The sequence below is a fragment of the Nestor notabilis genome, unplaced genomic scaffold (assembly GCF_000696875.1).
Source record: "Nestor notabilis isolate BGI_N333 unplaced genomic scaffold, ASM69687v1 scaffold3951, whole genome shotgun sequence".
In the NCBI taxonomy this organism is placed as follows: domain Eukaryota; kingdom Metazoa; phylum Chordata; class Aves; order Psittaciformes; family Psittacidae; genus Nestor; species Nestor notabilis.
In genome coordinates, this window is record NW_009915931.1 from 33,066 (window position 1) to 56,756 (window position 23,691).

The 23,691-nt window shown below is 38.7% G+C and overlaps 1 protein-coding gene across 1 annotated transcript in view; it reads right to left on the minus strand.

Moving 5' to 3' along the window:
• Nucleotides 1-11,431: 11,431 nt before the first annotated feature.
• The window catches only part of WDR70 (WD repeat domain 70), a gene marked incomplete at its 5' end in the record, with an annotated part of 54,970 nt that continues 42,710 nt past the window's right edge, over nt 11,432-23,691 (minus strand). The window contains 4 exons of the mRNA XM_010024352.1: nt 11,432-11,868; nt 19,711-19,873; nt 20,234-20,350; nt 23,131-23,210. Of these exons, the coding sequence (XP_010022654.1) occupies nt 11,784-11,868; nt 19,711-19,873; nt 20,234-20,350; nt 23,131-23,210 (445 nt within the window). The remainder of the gene's footprint in view (nt 11,869-19,710; nt 19,874-20,233; nt 20,351-23,130; nt 23,211-23,691) is intronic.

The window sequence follows — 23,691 nt, forward strand, 5'->3', positions numbered from 1 at the left end:
ACGGGAATGCTGATCATGCCTTGGGACAAGAGGACAGTCTAGCTGTCCCACTGGGGTCCTGTCTGTTTGTTGAGGCATTTATAAACAGCATAAGTGAAATAGCAAGGTTTGATTCTGCCCAGAACTGTCGGACTGCAGCCTCTGCATTCATTCCTGCAGGCAGAGGGCCCCACGTTTGATATTCCAATTGTTTTTAATTAACAAAACCCTGGCTACCAAGGAGTGCAGCATGATTCAGTAATAAACATCACCAATGCCGAGCCTGGTTGTGAAGAGCAGCACAGAACCCTCAATTCCCAAAGTGAAACACTTCTCGACCATGCACAGAGAATGGTGCACCAGGAGGAGCAAGTAAGGAGCAAAGTGAAGGCAGACAAGCATAAAGCAGAATCAAGTGACATGTCAGTCAGGGTATATTTCCAAATGAGCCATTACAACCTGAATTGCCAGAGTGATATGGTGACTCCTGAAGGATTCAGTTTCTCCTGCAACCAAGTAACTGGTGCAGTTACACAGTGCTGTTTGTAACTCAGTTACAGGCATAAACCCACAAAAATTAGATTACAACCACAAGATAAGAGTAATTCCCTGATTCAAAAAGATGTCATACAGACTTCCCTGCAGCAGAGAGACACTGGGAAAGAGCACCAAAGGGACACTGGAATAGCTGAACTATATTCCTAGATCTGCCACTAATCTGACTTTGATTAACTCTCCTCATCTAGTATTTCTGTTTCTTCAATCCTGCAGTCATAGTTGTCTTTCCAATTTGGATTCTTATGGCAGATGATACTGTGTCTGCTCTATCCCTGGCAGTGTTCAAAGCCAGGCTGGACAGAGTCTTGGGCGACATGGTTTAGTATGTGGTGTCCCTTCCCACGACAGGGGGGATGGAACCAGATGATCTTAAGGTTCTTTCCAACCCTAACTATTCTATGATTCTGTGTTTGAGAAGCACTTAGGCGAATAAATGCCTACACTTGAACAAGTATTCTTGTTGCACAGCAAAAAGGAAGTGTGGGAAGTGGGGATACTCGAGGATTTGCTGAAGTTATCCTTCCCTCCCCCAATAAAACACAATTATTTAACAACTTCTCTTACAGAACTGTTTAAACTCTATTGTGTGCCAGAGTAGGACAGCATGCTGGACACTAAAATGAGTGGTTAAAAGAAACAGAAGAATACATACCACTGTGATACTTACCTCATTTCCAGAACTAGAACTTCCCTTTTATTTTTTTAGTGTAAACATGAGTTAAAAGCTAGTAAAAATTAACAAAAGAATCCTGCAAATGGACATTTTATAGAGCCTCAACCAAAAAGATTATCACCTTGTGAACAACAAAATCTCTTGCTGCATTTGGGAATGTGGCAGCTATCATCTTCATTGAAACCTTCTTCTTCTTCTGTAATTTTCCTGCATTACAGGATGATTTTGCCATGGTTTTGGAAAACATTATGGAACCTTTGAAAGTGGAATCATTACTTTTTTTATGACTGTCGGCTGTGATGCTTGGGGTGTGCACCATCTTCTTCCCTCTTCTTCATCCTACAAAGTGGCCTGGGGTGCCCACCTGCCAGCCCAACCACTCCTGAAAGGCTTCTAAAAAAGTGTCAGTGCAATAGGACCCCACAAGCCTGAACTTCAGAGCCAAGGATAACTAAAAATGGATGCCTGAGCACTGGGGAAAATCCCACAGAGAAGACCATATTCAGCACCATGTCAGTCTAGCTCTCTCCTCTTTTTTAAATGTATTTTTCTTTTTCCATTTTGTGGCTTTTTAGGCTATCCCAGTGCATTGCTCCTTTTGCTCCTTCTGCAAAGGGTTAGTATCAGTGTTTTCCTTCAGCATACCCCAACTGCAGTCAGGGAGACTAAATGTCTCTTAGCTTGTTCCTTCACTGGCTGTGCCTCTCGTTGATACATGGCCAGCTTCAGTTCCTCTGGTCCTGTACCTTTCACCCAAGATATTGCCTTAATTTAAGTAAATACCACACACGATAACCGCTCATCTATACAGTTAATGAACCACCTGAGACATGATGCATGTTACCTCTCAGGTGTAACTCCTTGCGCAGCATGTCCCCATCAATAAAGGAAACAACATGTGTGTATATGTATGTGTATATAAATGGTTATCACATTAAAGACAAAGCAAGGATGAAGCTGATCTCGGTTCCTTTAGCATGTGACCTCTCCTTTCAGAATAATTTTCTAGATAACCCCAAGCATTCAAGGATAATCTACCTTGCAGTAGTGACCATAGTGGTGTCACTGCAGGATGAGGAAAAGCCTCCTGTGACTCAGGAGCCTGCTGTGCTGGCATTGTACTAACACTGAATTTCACAAGGATCATGGATCTGGAAGTTAAGCACAGGCTGTTTAGTCAATTAACAAACCACGAATTGTTTTGCATCTCACATGTGGACAATTTATAATGGGCTGGTAGGCCCAATATTAGGCTTATTTTTTCATTATTGTATTTCCTCGACATCTTTACTATACTGTTTACATGTGGGGGGTGGGTGAATCAAACCCAAAAATGTTTAAGGTTGTTTTTACCAGGGAAAAATGTCTGTCCCAACAATTCAACATTCATGAGAAACAATAAAACACAGCACCTGAAGCACATCCATATGGATAACAGCATAACTGGGAAGAGATCAGTACTATTGCTTTCTGAAATGTGAAAATTTCCAAACTAGAGAGAAAAAAAAAGTCTCTTATCTTCCTTCTTATCTTCCCGCAACATCCCTTGAAAACTCTAGGATTTTAAGGACGCAAATTGCTGCAATTACACGCAGGAGAGAGATAACAGATTTTTAAAGCTGATAGGAGACAAGAGCTGGCCTCTCAGTGACCCAGCTGATTTTGCAAGACTGAAAACAGAGAGCAGCACTTTTAACTTGTAGCACACAACATCAGCATCTGGTGCTCACAAAAGGAGACCCTCCTACTCCACATCAAGCTGATTTTCAGACTAAAGCCATCCCAACCACTTTTGTGCTCCTCAGTGGCTGCGAGACAGAACATGATCTGTTCACAGTCCGGGTGTCACTCAAGCTGCTCAGTCAGGAGTAATCCTTTTGGCGAAAGCTCCACATACATTTTTTTGTCTGCCTTGTCAGAAGGAACAGAGAAACATGAACTGCCACCCACCAACTCTGGTGTAACTGAGACTCACCCACCACAGAGGAAAAACTAATCTGCATTCTGAATTATTGTTTTCCAGATGTATTATCTTGCATTTGTCAGGGTGACTCCCTGTTACTTCCTGCTTCTCTTTTTTCAATGGTGTTTGCAGTATTCATCTGCATCATCTGTTAATTTCCTTAACATCCTGTCTAATGATCTCGAAGGGGGTACTTTAAAGTGATGTTACATAAAACCGGACATAAACTCCCTATTCCTGCAGTATCCCACTGATCACCTCCCACTCATCTCTGTGCCCTATTACTTATCATGACCTGTTTCCTCATTATGCAGGAGCTCATGCTGTGTTCATATGACATGCCATTTTCAGGTGAAAATTCCCCAAGTCACTGGCTTAGTTTCTCAGTCTGGGATTGCTTCTGGTTCTTCTTTGCCCCTTGTCCCTTTAAGGTTTGAATCAAATTTATCTGAATCATTGCAGTAACAACTCAGTTTTGTCCCAGTTCTGTGATGCACTAGTAGGCTATGGGGACATGGCTATAGGCATTTTTCTGCTACAAATTATAGTGGTGTTACTGTAACAGAGTGCAAACATCATTTTCTCCCCAAAGTGTTATAATAAATATATGCTTTTACTCTTAACTCAGCCACTTAAACGTATATCAAGACACACTGAAATTACTCTATGAATAATCGAGGAGATCTTACTGGAAAATGGCATAAAAACTTAGAGCCATCATTGACAACACTGCTTGCAACGGCTGTTTTGAAGATGCTGACCTCTATTTCGAATATTCCTGATGTTTGCCTCTGATTAGCCAAGTAATTTTAAATGAAGAGCAAACTGCAACCTATACATCAACTTCATTGCAGGGTGGCCCCTTTGCTGATGCTACAAGTCACAGTGTTAGAAAAATCTGAATTTTGTTTGCTAAGAGATGTCTTTTATTAAAATCACATGCAGACTCCTATGTTTCAGAGTCCTTTGCTTGCATAACCATTGCAAACTTAGGTTTCACTGCACTAAAGAGATACCACCAAGTGACAAAGGCAGTGAGTAATACAAACGATAATCCCCAACTGGCATAGAATGTCTGTACTACATCTTGCACAGTTTATGTGGAATGAAGAAACATGCCTATGCACACCACCACAAAAATAAATACTACTACTACAGAAGTCTGTACAACAAGACAATTAAAATTGGTACAGACACAATCCCTAGGAGGTACCACTTCTCATCCATCTGCCATGCCTCTGGGTCCTTCATGGCTCAAATCTGAGGGGCAATGGGGGAGATGGGTATTGTGACAAGTTGTTAATATCCTGTCATGGTTTAAGCCCAGCCAGCAACTCAGAACCACGCAGCTGCTCGCTCACACCCCGCCTCTTTCTCCCCCTGCTCCTGAAGGGTTGGGGAGGAGAATTGGAGGAATGTAACTCCCACGGGTTGAGATAACAGCTCTCCAGTAACTAAGGTATAATAGAAACCACTACTGCTACCAATAATAATGATAAGGGAAATGACAAAGGGAGAGGACACAACCGCTCACCACCCGCCGACCGATACCCAGCCCAACCCGAGCAGCGATCTGGGCCTTCCGGGTGACGCTCCCCAGTTTCTATACTGGGCATGACGTGCTGTGGTATGAAATACCCCTTTGGCCAGTTTGAGTCAGGTGTCCTGTCTCTGCTTCCTCCTGCCTTCCCCTCCTCCCTGGCAGAGCATGAGACTGAGAAAGTCCTTGGTCAGAGTAAACATTACTGAGCAACAACTAAAAACATCGGCGTTATCAGCGTCACTCCCAGGCTGAAAGTCAAGAACACAGCACTGCACCAGCTACTAAGAAGGAGAAACATGACTGCTATAGCTGAACCCAGGACACATCCCCAGCTCTTTGCCAGAAGAATGATGTTGATGGGGAGGGCGGGAGGAAGTGGTGTTCTTCCACCTCTAGAATCCACATGCGATTATTTTTATACATTTTGCAAGACATACTAACCCCTTGCTCTTTCTCTGCTGCTCTGAATGTTATGGCCACATTCACTATACATGGCCTGCTTTATATTGGTTAAGATACTTGATTTGCTATGCCTAAAACCAGCATATTCAGGTCCCAAAGCTTCATTCTGTGAATGACCAGTAATTACAATCAGAGAGTTCCTATTCACCCCAGGGCTGCTGTTACAGTTCTGTGCCCACACCTTCAAAGCCTCTGCTATTACTCCATGACTGTACACTTCCACGGTGCATCTGTATGCTAGGGTCATTAGTGTTCATTCAACACAGGACAACCACATGGAACTACTTTTCCCATGAAATACGTTAGTTTCCCCATCATTGTACAAAGCTAAGCAAAACCTTACATAAATGAAGCAGCGGTCACCTGGCTGCTAGACAGCAGCTGAAGAAGCTCACACAAAGCTGCAGGCAGCCCAAGACTGGTCCAAACCCAGGTAAGTCCTGAGGCCTCTTAGGTGAATACAGAACCGTGGCCAGTTAATAGCAATGGCAACTCTGTAGTAAAGGACAACCTAGGCTGCACAGCACAGCCATAGAACCAAGCTAAGGAACACAGGTTTCACAGGCAGGTGCACGCTCTGCAGAAATCAAGGAGAAATAGCAAGAGACAATTTCCCACCTAGGAACAATGGTGCCCTTGAGGACGTAAGAAACAGAGCTACTGGGTGGTCAGTGGCGTGCAAGGAACAGAAGTGCAGACAGTGCCTGAAGACAGGGACTCTCTAACTAGCTCCAAGATTCTCATCATCTGAGCACTATGGAAACCTGCATGCTGTCACCTGATCACCTAGCACATAGAAGATAAGTGTCATGTGCACTCCTGTGTTCTTAAATCAGCTGTTATGCAGTCCTGGTGATCTTGATAAGCATTAGGCATTTCTCTAGCCCACTACTGAAGACAATGATTTTTCAGTATAATGCTCCTGAGGCCACCGGAAGAGCAGATGGAGAACAGGAAAGCTGAGGAACAACAACCGCTGCTGCTTCTATCATACTTGGAGTTTCAGGAAGTCAATGTGTGGGCAACACAATCACCACAACACCACAAGCAAGGCAACCACAGATCTCATTGCAGTAACACAGCTCTTGGCAGGTGCGAATGTAGTAATTCAATCTTTGCGTAGATCAGACCAGATGTACAACCCTTAGGTGTGTGACTAGCCCCACTGCTAATTCACAGATCATACAAGGTAATAGCAGAAGATACACTGTTTATTATAGAAGTAGAATTAAAGTGAGAATTCAGGATCAAAACACCTAACTAGAACAGGTTGGAAATATTTTCAGAATGTGGAGTACTGATATGCTGAACATAAGGAGATCTTGAGGTCTCCCACATCTAACATTATTAATGTCAGAAGGATTCCTGCTGGACACAAACGGACAGAGCCATTAAAAAAATCCCCAACCCAAAGGATATGAAGGGAATCCATCAATTTCTAGGAAAGCTGACTGTTTTTCCAAAAATTTCTGAGTACAATAACTGGAAGCTTATGAACCCTTAAGAAAATTAACAGCATATGAAACATTTCCCTCCCATACATATGGAAAACCTTATGCATTTGCCACTAACCACCAGTTTCAGTAGTGGCTTAGCTGAATGAACAAAGCATACATTCGTTACATCTGCTGACAACTAGAAGCTGTAAAAAGTTGCAGGCACCTTGGGGCCAAGAGAAAATTCAAAATAATCTGAACAAAATGGTGATATATTTTGAGAAAACGCAATAAAATTCAGTACAAAGGACTAAATCCAATACCTAAGGTTAATACAACCCCCTAGACAGTCAATTGGCTGGGCAGCGTCTTTGCAGTAAAGGTTCTGGAGTCTGAAGGGGACTAGGACCTGAACACAAACCTATGATGCCAAACTGCAGAGAAAAAAGTGACCGTAATGAGACATGGAAACATTTTTCCTGTTTACTCCACAGTGCTAAAAAAGTAGCTTCATCTGAAACACTTCAAAAAATGCGGACAACCGGAACGAGGAAGAAAAAACAAATAAAAGATAATATACCAGAAAACATAAACCACAAAGGAAAACTGAAATAATAAGAGGAGACAGAAGAAGATAATAAAATTCATATGTAATATAAAGCTTCTGCAAAGGGCAACATCATAAATTCACTTCCACGGCTACTGAGAACTGGATAGGAAATAGTGGGCTTAAATGGCTGCAAGAGTATTTTTCTTAGAGATTATGAAAAATTTTCTACTGCTAAGAAGAAAAAGCATTAGAACAGATTTTTTAGGGAGATTGTGCACTGTCTACCATGGGACTGTTTAAAGAGCTGATCCAATAAACATGCCAGACAAACCTGGTTCAGGTATAGCTGTAACCTGAGTCAAGGATGGACTACATAACTTCTTAAGGAGCCATCTAGTCCAGTTTATCTACTGCAGGTTTTCATCTGTTGCATAGTTTCTCATGATACAATAAGTAAAAAGGCCAGAGCCCGCAGTAATATAGGAATATTCTTTTGAAAGAGTAAGTACTAGCCATGACATGCAACAGCCCTGCATTATAGCTAAGGTGAAAAGAAAATAAAGGAAAAAAACAAAAGGAAGAGTTACTGGCTATGCTTTCTGAATCAGCCTTCTTTTGAGTCATCTTTCAGAGTACAAGATGAACATACTGTCTGATCATCAGCCATTAAAGAACACGAACTACTGCCAAAGCACTCCACCAACACATAGGTTATGGAGATTCCAACAAGCTGATCCGAGTATAAGACACTGCTGCCAAAGTGGGAGACTGCCAGCATGCTAATATACCTTTGCATGTATGTAGGATGGGAAGCTTTTGACAACGAAGGCAAATTTCACCCAGGATGATATGCTACAGATATTTCTCTATCTTGTGTTCCACAGCTATCCAGACTGCATGAAGCAATTAGATGTGGAAGTCCTAGAGGATGGATGAAGTATACAAAATTGTGTTTAAACAGTATCAATCAAAAATCCCAACAGATTTAAAAACTGATGTAATAAAATGTGTCAGTGCTTCAAAGCAAGGCAAGCATAAGGACATCTCTGCTAGCCAACTAACCAACTCATTTACATGTATGCATGAAACAGCTCAACAGATGAGAAGAGCTGCGGCATCAATCACAGGGGACAGAACCTCATGAAATCCTAGTATATCTGTGGTAAAAAGTTGGAAAAGGCCTATTGATTTTAAATGAGGGCATGTAGGGCTTTCAGTAAGTTCCCACTGCTAAGAGGCAGGATAGGATAATATATATGCATTTAAAATTACAAGGAAAAGGAAGGATTTTGCAATACTATTGTGACTAACAGGCCACATCAAAATTCAAACAATTCAGTATTAAGGGAGGATAAAAGCTACAAATTTCTCAAGCTGGATACCCCAAAGGCATCAGAGATCAAAGAAACTATGATTCTATGATTCTATGAAACTAATGGATGAAGGATGGCACTTGGCTCAGCAATGCCACTTCTTGGAAAACATTCCTCAGGGTCCAGCAGGCATTGAACTGATAGGATAAAGATTCATGGTTTCTCTCCCCATTATACTTATTACATGTATTTCTATGGCCCAACAAAGTAAAGGCCCATGCAACAAAGAACATCACACTAGGCATCTACTTACTAGCAAGATGCCAATGATTGGAGGCCCTTGGGCATAAATTCACAGTTCTTACTACCTATCAATCCAAAAAACAGAGGTGAAAGTATATGCGCCAGTAAACTATAGGTCATAAGAAGACCAGAGAGAAACTTAAAACAGTCATAAAGTGGTTGCAAACAGCCAGAGGAAAAGGGCCAGGCCTCAATCTTCTCACCTGTTGCAGAAGACTTTAAAAATAAGATAGGGGAAAGACAGAGACAGACAAGTAGTACTTGGCAGCTGGTCTCAACTAGTTCATTAGCACAAATGACAAAAGACCATAAATTGCTATAAACACCTAGAAGCTGCACAGAATATGGAGAGAAAAATCCAGGTTTGGAGAAAGCACATGGAAGCAATTCTGCATGCCAAAATGCTTGGATGATTTTGTCACCTCTGTGCAAGGAAGGAAGTAAGCAAGCAAACAAAAAAAGCCCACTTTGTTTCAGAAATACGGAAACAAAAGCCCATCTGGACTCTGGCCACACTGATACTAAGTATGGACATGTGGAGGACCACTGTTACAACCTGGCAACTACCAAAAGCTAGGTGGCTTCATGAAGCTTAAAAAATTAAGTTCATAAAAAAAATGACACAGGTATAGTTTCTAATATTCCAGTTTGCATATAGAGTTCCATCTATCATACCAAATATTTAATTCAAAGGGCTGAGACAGAGTTTGCTGTCACAAGTATGGTCAAGCAGACTGTTCATATCTCCTTCCTGACTGGATTAACTCTTACCATTGAGCTGTTCAAGATTAAAAACTGCTTTTAAAAATGTGTTAAGATTTGCCTTGTTGGTGAACATGCCTGAAAATCCTGTGTAAGGACTATGGCAAACAAGCCAAGCCAAGAGTTAAAGTACAATTCATGTTAGTTTTAAATGTTTTTCGTATGCATATCTACACAGGAGCTGTTTTAAATTCTAGGCTGCTAAAAGTATCATTCAAGACAATCACTCTAAGTAACAACGATGAACTCTTGCAGAAATTCTAACATAACTTCTGCAGGGTTCACTTTCAGAACTCATTCAGCACAGATTTGGAAACAAGATCTAGCTGATATGCATAAATAATATAAAAGGAGAAGCTCCCCTCAAGCTCAGAGAACAGCTACAACTCAGCTCCCTAAGTCACACTGCCTCATTGAACAATGGAAATGATAAACTGTTAATATGGCCTAAAACCAAGGACACAGTCATCCTTCAAAAATCTTATTCAAGGTTTTATAGAAATTTATTAGAAAATACTTTATTTTGTAGTGCATTATTTGGATTAAAAAAATTAAAAAAAAGGACAAAATATAGCCTTAAATAAAACAATGCCGTTTAATAATAATTTGCTGAGGGGGACAATGAATAAGGAGGTTTTTAGTAGGTCTTGTTAATAACTGCTACTCTTCATCTGGTTCTTTTTCTCTTCCATGTACTGTCTGCCTAGGTATTAAGTCCTCCACATTCTACATATTAGAGTTGCAATTCTAAATTAAGCAGCGATTTGCTGTTCTACATAAGTATGTACAAAAATATTTTTACACGGGACAAAACAAGTTATGGATTATTTAGCAACACTTTTATCAAAAGACTACACTGAGTGAAAGCAGTGGAAATATTTTGTCATGGGAATGTGATGCCAACGCTCATTACACCTTCTAGAGTCAGGCTTACCACTCTCAAAAGTACAAAAATGGTAACTGAAAACGAAGTTAAGCTTCAGAAAGGAAATCATGCAGTGAAATAGTGATGCAGAACAATGCTTAAAAAAAAAATCTAAAACCTGCTGACTGTAAGGACCACACGCTTCAGGTTAGAAAGGTGATTAAGTGCTTGGTTAAATATAGCCTTTAAATATGCCTTCAGATTCTATTCATAATTAAGAAAGCTTGATTGTTTATGATGCCTGTTACTCTCTACACTTAGTGGAAATGCAGAGTGCTTGCTATATTGTATATTATAATCATAGTACTTAGCATACTGTTTATTCTTATAATTACAATATAAATGCTTAAACCCTTGGTTCCTTTCTCCTCTAAAGGACATTAGCTTTAAATCTGTCCTTTATTTTATGACATTCAGAATTGAAATTATGTTTTAAATAACAGAAACTTTCAATATTTAAGAAACCACTTTATAAAGGACAGTATCAGTCTTCAGAGAGTGTGAGGCAGGATGTGCATAACTCAGGCATCCAACAGTCAACAGATACAAAGACCTAGTAATAGCCCAAATAAAATTCTGCAGCAACCAGGCTACAACCATATTACCTTTATTAGACCAAAATACATAATTGGCCATTCTAATTTCACACTGATGGAAAATAAAAGCTGTATAAAATACTACTGAGGTACTATGAGCTACTACACGCATACTTAAAAAGGAAATGATTTAAATAAGGGTTACACACCAGAAAACATGTTTTCTAAAATTCACACAGGAGAGTGAAATAAATTGGAACTTGTGTGAACAGAAAAATGAACTAAACTGGATTACTCCACATTAATTAATCTAAATGAAAGTGTAAACTTTGTTAAACTTGTAACAAAGGGGGTACTTTGTTAGCTTTTAACTGGAAACAAAAAAAGAGTCTGAGAAACTGTATTATTTTGTTTGTATACTTTAAATCATTGAACACTGTCATGATACAGCATTTGTAAAGTTGGTAGTAATTAAGAAAACATTTGGCAACATACAGAATTCACTAGAGTTCCATTTTTAAAGAAATGTTTTTCACCTAAATCACAAAGCTATATAACTAACATAACGAGGAGTTCTTTGCACAATGTAATTAATTCCTTATTACAAAATTCAGATGTGGGATTACAATCCAGTGTAATACAACAATCTCCTCCTACACTACAGCAAGTTTTATGAACTGAAGTATTTTTTGCTTTCAAATTTTGATCCACTACACACAACCAAGAAATAAATGCTGCACAGCTTCAACTGGTCTAAAATTATTCTTTAAATGAAATCTTTCAAATTTTACGTTTTTTCCACTCTGGCTTGTCTGTTTCATCATCTTCTGGTTCCACTTCTGCAAAAACTGTTTTTGGTTGTGTTCTAGAAAACATTAAAAAGATAAAAATAATGGTCAGACTGCAATTCTTTATCAGGAACTATATTAGACATGCACTAGACACAAAAGACATCCTTTCTATACTTAAAAATAGAGTATTCTAGACTTGCCTGGTTTTCATTTTCAACATAAACCTGTCAACTGCCATTCTAAGAACTGAAGAAACTTGCAGCTCTCAGGCAAAGAACAAGCATAACAAACACACATCTTTTGAAAGTATTATTTCCTCATCAGCTCGTATCATTATCTGTGTATTCCATGAATAAAATTAAGATAGAAGAGAGGAACAAAACAATTTAACACAACGCTAGGAAAACGGAGCCACAGGTCTTCTCATTCCATGGTTTTAAAAAACTGAAACCTCCATTTTGATACAGTGTAGTATGACAGCAGCCAGTAAGTGAAAACAGAACAGCCAAGCCAGGTTTTCTGGCTTAGCCTGTGCATGAAAAAAAACCAACTTCTCCTCTGGAGACTTTTTACCCATCACTACCGTAACATTAAAATCTACAGTTTTTTAAGAGAACATAGTGTACCCTACAGTCAAGCTTGATGGTATCTATTCCTCCACTGTTTACTTGCATTTTAAATAACACTTAAACTTTATAAAAATAATTATCGATTACTTTTTAAACGAACACAGTATCAAGTAGTATTTCAATAAACTGTTTGGACATTCAGTTCCCCTGTTTTACACTTTAATCCTGCATAGTCCCCTTTTGCAACCTAATTCTCAGCACAATCACTGTGGAGCTGAATGCTTTCAAATTCTCACTACAACAGACATGACGAAGTACAAAATGCAGCTAGGGCAGTCATCATCTCGTTAATGTATTAACTAATGTTTTTACAGCAGTCTGAGGATGTAAAGCACTATTATTGTAACAACTGTTATTTGGCAGACTCTACAAAATGCATAAACCTTAACAAAATTGTGTTTGGCTTACTTAACACAATAGGTATAATTCAGTGTTGCCACTGACTTTGAAGAGTAATAGCAGGACATCAGCTATCAAAGAGCAGGATTCTCTGCTTGTTAAATACGGGCACAAAACAAGAGATAAAGTCACCAGAACTAGTCAAAGACAACTTCCCTTATAAAAGGGATCTTTTCATTGGCTTGCTTTCTCCTCCATCCTCCAAACTTGCCATGGAGATACTAACAAGTTGCAGAGATGGTCTTGCTGCAGGACTCTATTGGCACATGGTCCCTGGGTAAAGACTGCACATCTCATTACATCTAAGTGGACCCTGTACCCAGATGAGGACCCACACTGCTGGAAAGATAAATCATTCTGTTCCCATGGATAGCAGAGCTAAGATTGAAAAAAAAAAAAATATCCAATTTCAAAATTTCATTAGAAATAGTTACACAAACTCTACTTAACCAGTAATTGAAGGAGGATGTTAAAAAAAAAAAGAAAAAACCAAACCAAAACAAAACAAAAAAAAAACCAACAACAACAACAACAAAACCCAAAAGACAAAATCAACGTTCAATCCAAAACAGACACCCAGGATGAAGGCTTTATTAGCAGAAATACTGGATTTTGTTAGCTGCTGAAGAGGTGGAATGTATGGAATCTTCTTCCCTTTTTTCAAAACATACTGATGGAAGTTTATTTAGCCTGTTTCACATGTGTAACTTCCTTTTATCACAATAAATAAGAGGTATCTAAATGCCGTATAGGATCACATCAGGTCAGTACCAAGATGCTTATCAGTAAAGCACAACTAATGAATTGTGAACTAATGAATTCTGACCACAAAACCTGCTACTGTCATAATTTTGGTTAGAAACTTCCAACTAAGGAGTATGGCTTTATCTGTCAAACAAGTAGCAAAACCCATGTATTTTCCAGGATAGGTGTGGCACAGAGAACAGTTACAGACTTCAGCTAATATAAGTATGCTACTGAGTCTAGTAACACTGGGGGTGGGAGGTGAAAAGAAAGAAGCTGCAGTGTCATGTGGCAGTAACCAGCTAAAGCAAACACATACAGAGGAAATCAGCTCTGCTTGCTCTCTTGTTTTTTAAAATTAACATGAAATGTCTGCAGCCTCAGCTCAGCTGAAATGTAAACTGTTCCACCTCCACAAGCTACACAGCAGCAACTGGGGCCTAGGGCGATTCATATGCCAGATCATTTTAAAGGCATAAGCTTAGAAAGCACTATTTTCATTTTAGCATTATCAGCAGTGATCATTTAATTTAAGAACAAAATGTTCTGCTTAGTAACTGGAGATTACTGGCATAGTAGGAGTTTGTTGCATGATTAATACAAAATTATTAGAACAGGTTTACTACTTCAAAATAGTTTTATTTCTGAGGGCTAAATAACATGTGTGTAAAACTGTGTTCCTTTTCGCCAACAACTTTCTATGTTTTATTTATCCTTGACTTTGGGGTTGACTTCAGCTTGTTAGGGATCCAGCTGACAGATCGCATGAGATACTGCTATGGAGGGCAAAGGGCCCAAGAGAGCTGGCTGATCTTTGAGGACAACCTCCTCAAAACATTCCACCCGTGTGAAGAAAGTGAAGTCTGGAAGACGTGTATTATGGATACGCAGGAATCTCCTGACTGAGATCAATCCCAAAAAGGATGAACGCAGATATAGTAAGCAGGGACAGCCTTAGCCAAGAGGAACAGAGGCATTAAATGAAAATGTAGGAACTAAGTTAGGAAAGTAAAATCTCAGCTGGAGTTGAAACTGGAAAGAAATGTGAAAGGTAACACTATGGGCTCCTACGGGTACACCGACAGCCAAAGGAATGCTAAGGAAAATGTGCTCAACAGGGCAGGTAATGCTGATGTAGAATATGGAAAAGATCAAGATAGTTTATTCTTTTTTTGGCTGAGTTTTCCTTGAAAAGGTCTGTTCTTATGTCTCAGAAGACCCCAACACTATCAGCCGAGTCTTTAGGAAGGAGTGAGACATTATCAACAAAAGAGGAAGATAGAAACAGGGAGTACATTGCTCATTAGGCATACACAAATGCATGAGATCAGATGGGATTGATCCAAAGGTACCAAAGGAGTGGTCAACATAATCGCAAGGGCACTCTATCATCTTTGAGAGGTCATGGTGGTTGGGGGAGGTTCTCAGAGGCAAACATCTTAATCTTTATGAAGGGCAAAAGAATATTTGGGGAACTATAGGATATTCTACCTAAGTCCCTGGGAAGGAATTTCCAGTCACAGGAAGGATAAGCCAGCATAGATTTAGCAAGGTCATACTATGCCTGCCAACCAGACAGCTAAACAGGCTGCCCAGAGAGGTGTTGTGGAATATCCATTGTTGAGGATACTCAAACTTGGCTGAGCAAGCCCCTGAACAACCTCAATCTAATTGGACCTGAGCATTGATCAGGATGCTTAAAGCAGGAAGCTGGACTAGATGACTTCCAGAAGATCTTTCCTAGCTAAATTATGCTATGATCCTGCATTTCCACATAACTGTCAGACTGTCAGTGTGTGAGATACCGAAGCCAGTTTCTCATACACTGACACATGCACTTCTGTTGTGGGTTACACTAACAGGCTGCAAATAAAATCAGGGGAAAAACCTAATATGGTTTATTCCTACTGTATGCTTCTCTTTATTTTGGTGCTTCTCAACAAATTCTGATATGCAGACCCCTAGAAAATTTCCAGGGGCCATGCAGACTGCTTTAGAGTCACCATAATCCCCCTGGTTATGGGTTGTTTTTCTTTGTTACTTTTCAGGGATCCAATAAAAGTAGCTTATCGACATCTGAGGTTCATACACTAGCAGCTAAAAAAAAATACCACTACAGCTAAACCAGCTCGCAGATGACAATTGCATGGCACAGCATGTGACTCATGTTGCAGTAACTTTTGAAATTTGTGTTTATATTGCACTGGAATAAAGAAAAAAAGATTACTTTCAAGCATGCTTGGAAATCACAATAATGTCATAAAGGCTACTTCCAGACTCAAAAATGAAGGTTTTCAGCATCAGACCCCTTTGTATTCCTTACCCCACCAACTAGCCTGACTCTTCTCTGAATCTCAGGGGCTTCCCTCTCAAAACTATTAATTTTCAAAGCAGGTTTACCTTAAATATACCAACATATGCCGAAGAAATCACTGTTACAAAAAATTCTGTTCAGTCCTGCTTCTTCAGCTAAAAGTACTTGAGCCAATGCATGACTAACATTTCACACCCTGGTACTGCCATTGAGAAAAAGTTCAGTGAACACAGCACACCTACAGGCTGTTGCTTCAAGTCATTCCCTTTTGCCTGTGACAAGCAGCAATGATAAAGACAGCAAATTAGGGACAACACCACTGAAGAGAAAGGTATTTTCTAAGAACTATGGTCTATATTGGTGGGAAGGAAAACTTCACCCTCACTTTCCCTAGGATACAGAAGAGAGCTACATCTGGGCCTGATTAGGCCCTCAGCTACAATGCTTAGCAATTCCTTCAGAGGGACATCTGAAGTCATTATAGTATATCTGTACAGCTGTGTTAAAACAAACAGCTCACAAAGAATGTAATTTTCAAACATTTACAACTGATGCCTCAAGTTCCTTTCCTGTAGTTCTTTGCTTGAAATCTTCAATCTGCCCTTCCTACTGAAATTTGAAATTCATTAGACCCTTGCCAAGGTTTCTAACAAGCTTCTCCTGAAAAATCTCGAGATCTTTCTTTATCCTCTTTCATTATGACTTTTCTGCTGTGTTGATCACATCTCTTTTACCACTTCATTCACACTGCACTGCTGCAACATGTCATCTCCTAATTCAGCATGTACGTTTTATAATCCTCAGTATCCTTCTCAGCAGCATCTGCTTTTTCACCCATTCTTTTGCCTTTTATGTACTTCCCCCTCCTTTTCTGGCTTAAATTTAAAAAGAAATAGAAAGGTCAGGCTAATGAGAAGCTTGAAATATTTGTTATTTAACAAATAACAAAAATGACTACTTGGCTTCGAGAATAAATTAGGCACCTTTGACACCAGCAAGAAGGAAATATTTTTACATACAATGTATATATAAACTAACAGCAAAAGTCCTGTTGCAGGTATTTGTTTATAAGAATTACTGAACTGAAAATACAGTTAAGAAAGCAGGACAACAGTTACCTGATTTAGAATGACCTAATCAGTATGAATCAGGACCAAACTCTAACCCAGTCATCACAGTTACGAAAACTCTGATCAACCAGAAAAAGAGCATTTTTTAGTCTTCTCATTCTAAAATTATGTAATAACCATCACTGAAGAAAATTAACTAGTTTTCTTAGACATTTCCTTAAGAAGAAGACTGAAAAATTGTTGGTGAATAACCATCCATTAGAAAACACGAAACTGAAAGCCTTGTCGAACAAGAGATACACCAAATGGACAGTACATTAAATGGAAATTTACTACAAGAAATATGGAAAAACTGATAGTAGAGAAATGAAGTACTGAAAAGAATAAACAGTATTAAAAAAAAACAACACCAAACTTGGATGTATGGTCTTAAGATAGAACGCAATTTTAAGTGTGTATCAGAATATCACCTTTCCTAACTGTACGGTGCATCTCATGCTACAACTAAGCAGTCAGCTTCCTTGGGTTTGTATACTGCTCATTATTATGAACTACTGATTTTAAAAGGATCATCAGGGACACTCTTACAATTCAGTATTACATGATAATTTATATCAATAACTTGTAATTTGCATATTTTATTACATATACATCTATAAGAACACCTGTAAGATGCTTTAGACAGAGGGTAAACATACATGCTCTGTAAAGTCAGATATAGGATATAATTAACACAGCTCTGTGTGCAGGCAAGCAGCTAATGAAACCTATATTGCCATTGGTCTGCAGCTATTAATACGGACTGAATATTAAATATTTCTGAAAAGTATAAACAATAATAAAGCTTTTGCATTCAGTGTCTTAAATAATAACAACAGTTAATAATAATTTTAAAATGCTCTTTGCATAGACTACATCTTAAAGTCAAGCTTTTAAAGCAAGGATAATGGCAGTTTCACTGGCATGAGATTTATCAGCTGACAAAACCACGAAGGCAATATGCTGTTGGCTGCAGTCCAGTTCCCCCACATACGTATCACCGTCTGCTGTGTAAGTTAATAGCAGTCTGGACTTGGATCCTCCCACTTCTCAGCCAGCTCTCTTCTTCCCTGCAGCTACATCTTCAACAAGATACTGTAATGAGATCTGCCGCCCTGACACTGTAAACCTTCTGTAATACAGCTAAGTTTTAAAACTTTCATGTCTACTACACTGCAGGTGTCAGGGATGAAACTTAACACACAGCAATGAAGTTACTGAACCAAAAATATACTGAGGTATCTACCTGATGGAATGTGTGATTGCATTTACTTTTGAAGATGGACAGATGCCCATCTCAAATAAAACCAGGTATCAACACATTCAAAGTAAATTTTATTTCTAGCACACATGCACTATCAAACAATTAATGATCAGTATTTAGCATATTCATTACAACAACTGTTATAGAATCAGGCTTTCAAATGTTCCTTCTTTGATGCTAAGGGTGGTTCTGTATAATGCATTGATCTGATGTACATCATCACATGCATACTTATTAATTACCAGTATGCCATACTTATTAATTACCCAGTCAAAGCCAAGCTGAGCCACTGACATTCTCAAGCTGCTCTGGAACAGCTATTCAGTTACCTTTGTGAACACGTGCATCAAGCCAGAAAACAAGTGTCACCAACTAGAAACAGCTATGATTCTGAATATATTTTGAGTTTTTTAAAGAGGTTTTTAAAAACACTGGGCTGCAAACATAAAAAAATAGTTTGCCATTGGCAGACTGTTCTGTGCAGGCTATTTCAGCTCTTCAAAACCCCTTCCTTATGCATTTTGAAAATACTACTTATACTACATAGATTTTGTGTAACAAAAACATCAATGATAAAATGTGAAAATTTTAGTGATTTTTGAACTGGTACTTTGTGTTCACTAGTATGAAATGCATTTATTATTTATTTTAGTACTATCATGAATTAATCTCTTCAATGGTTTGAACTGTATTTAGTTTTAGGAAAAAGAAAATCTTTAGTAGAAAGCAATCTAGAAGCATACTGCACAATTTTCATAGCAACACATACACACAAATGCCACACTCACACATTCATTTAAACTAAGTTACCAGCTGCAGGATTACCAAAGTTTTACTACCATAATCTCAATAAGGCTCTTTAATTTATGTAACAGCTATTGAACACTAAAGTTAAAGTTTTGATAGGAGATCTTATCAGTGCAATTTTTAATACTACTATATCTTTAACAACAAGTTAATTTAAGCATGTACCAGATCTGGTCCACTTGCAGGAAAAACCTCAGAAACTTATGACATTTGAGAAACCACCTAAAATACACGGTCATAACATCAAGTAAATATTTTGAAGATTTAACCTAAGGATTGGTCTGAACTAGAGCGCATATTAGAAAACTTATCATCCCAGTCTGTCAATAGGACAGTACCTTATTAAAAGGTATATTGCAATTTCAGACATTGATTGAGAAGATTCTAAATTCTGAATACCTCAGAAAGCTTTAAAATAATTTTCTCGCACTGATAGGTACATTTTAAAAATGGAAATGTCAAATTTCAACAATTTAGCTTCCTCTTCAAACTCTTATCTTCATAAAGAGTATGGCATATTCTTGGTTTACATATTCATAGCAGCAATCCAAGAAAAGAAAGTATACCATTAAAAATGTGTGTCTTCTATTTTTTACCAAACTCCTACTGGCCTTCAGAAATATTGCTTGTATTTCTAATTGTATCCTTACTTTGCATATGCTGGAGCAACCCAGTATGGATTCTCCTCCGCTTCCTTTGCATGACGTAAAATAGCCTCTCGAGGGTTGCTATCATCTGTCTTATCCAGTGCAATATTCTTGACTATATATGATGACAAGGTACCTCCGTGAGTTCCAACACGCCCACCGCGACCTGCAGCAAAAAAAACCCAAAAACAAAAACAAAAGAAAGACCATTTTAGAGAAAAATATTTCAGAAATAAACATGTGTAACAGCGACCTGATACAAAGATGTTATTTAATACTGTAGGAAGAATTTAATTTAGAGCTGCATTCACGTGTTTTACTGATTATGTAACATAAAGTAAGTCATTGTGATTATTAATTTATTCCAGGCAAGCACCCCAATCAAAAACCAATGTCTTACGGTGTCAGATATTGCCCACACATATAGAGTAACCATCCAAAAATGTTTGACTGCAAACCCAAATGAGTGTAGGACATGATGGTCCCTCTGACATACAACAGTCTGAAATGATTACACCTAGATTACCTGGTCCTGCTACTGGAGGTTCAGGTTTGTGAGACTTCACGGGGTCCAGCCTATCTTTCTCCAGCTGCTTCCTGGTGCTTCGCTGTCGTGGTTCACGGAACATCGGAAGTGCATGGGCTGAACGGTCACAGTTTGAAGAAAAGGATATGTTAGAAATTCCATTTTCTTATTAAGGTTTTAATTACAAAGACGAAGACTGGGATTATTCCCTGCAATGGAAAATGTGGCAGAAGAAGTCGCCCAGTTGGATACAGTTCTTCTGTATCCAAGCAGTGGTTTACTGATGGGTGCTGAGGGCTTCTTTCTGCCAATTTTTTTAAAAGATGAAATCATCTACATTTCCAGGCTTCATTCAGGTAGGAACCTTTCATATGAAATACTGTTTGCTCAGTTTATGCATAGTTAATTTATTCCTCTATCACTCAGTTCTCAGCATTAGCACAGTGACCAACTGGTTGTTTTTTTCTGAACTTCCCAGTTTTCTAATGCTCCAAGAGAATGACAAAACCCTGGATACATTCTTGGATCTGTAACGTAAAGGGACACAATCCTCTCAATGATCCAAATGGTAATGGTTCTGCATATGAAGTCATAATCATGTTCTTTCTTAAATTATGAGATTAATCAGGGTTCGAAGAATATCCATAACTGAGACAATCTGGCCAAATTATCAGTATTTAAAACTTCTTTTTCCTTATAAATGTATTCAGTATCCTTAATCACAGTAATTGTTTTGGTCCGCTCAAGCAACTTGTCAGCAACAGAAAAACACCATGTTCAGGGACACAGTTTTCATGTGGTGAGGTTTAGCACTCACATTCAGATGTGCTGACTACTGTTGTTTCCAAAAATGCAGGAAATTGTGTTGGGGTCAAAAAAACCAACAAAGACAAAACTCAGCCGAACAAATCCTGCATTTAGGAGCACCAGCTCTATATTGCATGAGGAAAAAGGAAAAAAAGGTACCATCTAGGGACCTATCAGTTTGTATTTTCAGCTTATTTCTGGAAGCCTGCTCGATTTATTAGACTGAGTGAAGTCACCACCAGGTGACAAAGCAGTAGATCTTTGGAAATAAATGTTTAGGCCTTATTTTTGCAGATTTCATGAAGTCTAAAGTGCCTGGGACAATTTACTGGAAAGCACTAAGCTTGCTTGGTTTGCATAGGGCACATGACTCAGAGATACAAGCCCTTGCTCTTTGTGGAGTCAAAGTTGCCTAAGGGAAGCCTAAACTTTGTATTCCTGTGCTTTAAAAGTAACACCTTATCCCTCAAAACAACATTTGTGTATTAAAAAGTAGCCATTAAAGGCAATCTTAAAATTAAAGAGTAGCTAGAAGTCCAAAAGGTGGGGGAAGAGGTTTGAAGGGCAGGGTAAAAAAAAACGGAGAAGGAAAAAGGGTCGGTACGCTTCCCAAAAGGACTTCTGAGATCTTCATTTCTTTCCAGTACTATTGGTAAGCTTCAAAAGACAGACATCTAACCTCTGAATAGTTTCCAAAGTATGCAGTGAAGTCCAACATTTGCACAGCAAATCCTTACATTTTTCTGCATTGCTTTATATGAAAGTATCCTTATGTAGGTTTCAAAATGACATGGAAGGAACAGTTTAAACAGCTGAAACTCAATGACAAAATTCCAAAACTTTGCATAATTGGGTCCTGAATCTTTGAATGACATTTATAAATGCCATTGAATACACACCTTTAATTGGATTTTAAACAGAAAGGGGTTTTTTGAATCACAAAAGCTCTTCACATTATAAACACTAATCACAAAGTGCACACAAAGTAGTTAGATAATAGACCATGTGCTGATATAGGCAAGGCTGTAGTAAGGATGGATAGAGAAGAGCATCCAATGGAGAGATATATCCCTGTTCTTTGCCAACTGATACTTTACCCACTGCTACCCCAAAATCAGAGCTGCGTATCTGCAGCAGTGAGGCAAGTAGGAGACAGCTGTGGCTGGGAAATACCTGAGATGGGAACCCAGAAGACCACTGAGACTTTCTTTTGTTTATTATGCTGCCAAACAACTATCTCTTTCTACAGAAATGGTTTTAGCTATTTCCAGTACCAAAACTACTGGAAAACACAGCTGAATCCAAACACCATGGAACTGGAAGAGAACGGAGAGAAACAGGAAAGCACAACTGTGTGACTGTCCACATTCCACATGAGGAAACACTACAGGAGGGCAATGTTAATGGCGAGAGCCAAAATCTCAGTTGATCCCCTCATCCCTTTGTAAAATTTGCCCTTGGGAAAAGGCAGATCACTAAACACTTTACAGTAACAATGATAACTATTTCTTATGCATCGGTGAGCATTAATATGAACATAAGGTCTTATATAAGCACAACCTTGAGGCTACAGAGGTATTTAAGCTATTTAAAATCCCATATAACTCTGGACAAATTCTAAATTTTGAAAAATCATTTGGAATTTTTTCCAAGACCTATCACTAATGTCTCTGATTTTGTCGCTGATACTGTTAATGCTCCCAAGTGGCAAAACACTTCCTAAACCCATCTACAATCACTGATTTAGTTATGTAAAACTGAAGGTTTGGGAAAACAGCAAAATGCTGGAGAGTTTTGTTATTTTGGGTTTGTTTTTAAGGCAGTTGTTTTTTCAGGCTTCCAGGTGCATCAGAATCTAAAAACCAACCATTATTAGTAACTTTACAGAGCCTATAAGATATATATACCTTTCTGATTTTGCAAGGCTACAAAAAAAAATCTGTACAAAGCAGTAACATCTCACACTGGTGATCAACTGATAAAAGACTGCAAGTTTTTTCAAGGGCAAAATATAAAGCTGTATGATCTGCAAATAATTTCAAACCTAAGAACTAAGGATGCTGCTATAAAGATATATTTAAATTCCTTACGTGTTATAATGTAATCCTGCGTAAGAGTCTCTGCTTGTCTCTCTTTTCGTTTTGTTTTGACCACACATAATTTTGCTCCCCTAGGAGGAAACACACAGCAGTTCAATTGATCTGTTTATATCAAACAGAAACAGGTTTTTATTCAAGACAGTCTCAACAAAATTATATAGCACTTTAAATATTCATGAATATGTGTATCTTTGCCTGTCCGTGCACATGTGGAGGAGAGAGATTACTGACATGTGGAAACAAGGGTGGAAGATTCATTTCACACTTCATTTGTCCACAGCACTTGTAGCATGCACACTGAAAGTGCTTCTCTCCCAACATCAGCAATGATTTGCTCCTACTTCCTAAGCCATAGAGGCAGTAGTTATCTAACCAGAGGTGTCTTTAACACTGCAGCAGGAAAAACTGCATAAGCCTGGCCGGTGCAAGACTGATTTAAACTGGGGGTGTTTTCCTCCTCATGGCAAGGACCAGGAAACAAACTGGGCACAAAACTGAGCTAGGACTCCTGCGGTCTGTGCCTAGGAAACTCAGACTGCCCTCTGAAGCTAG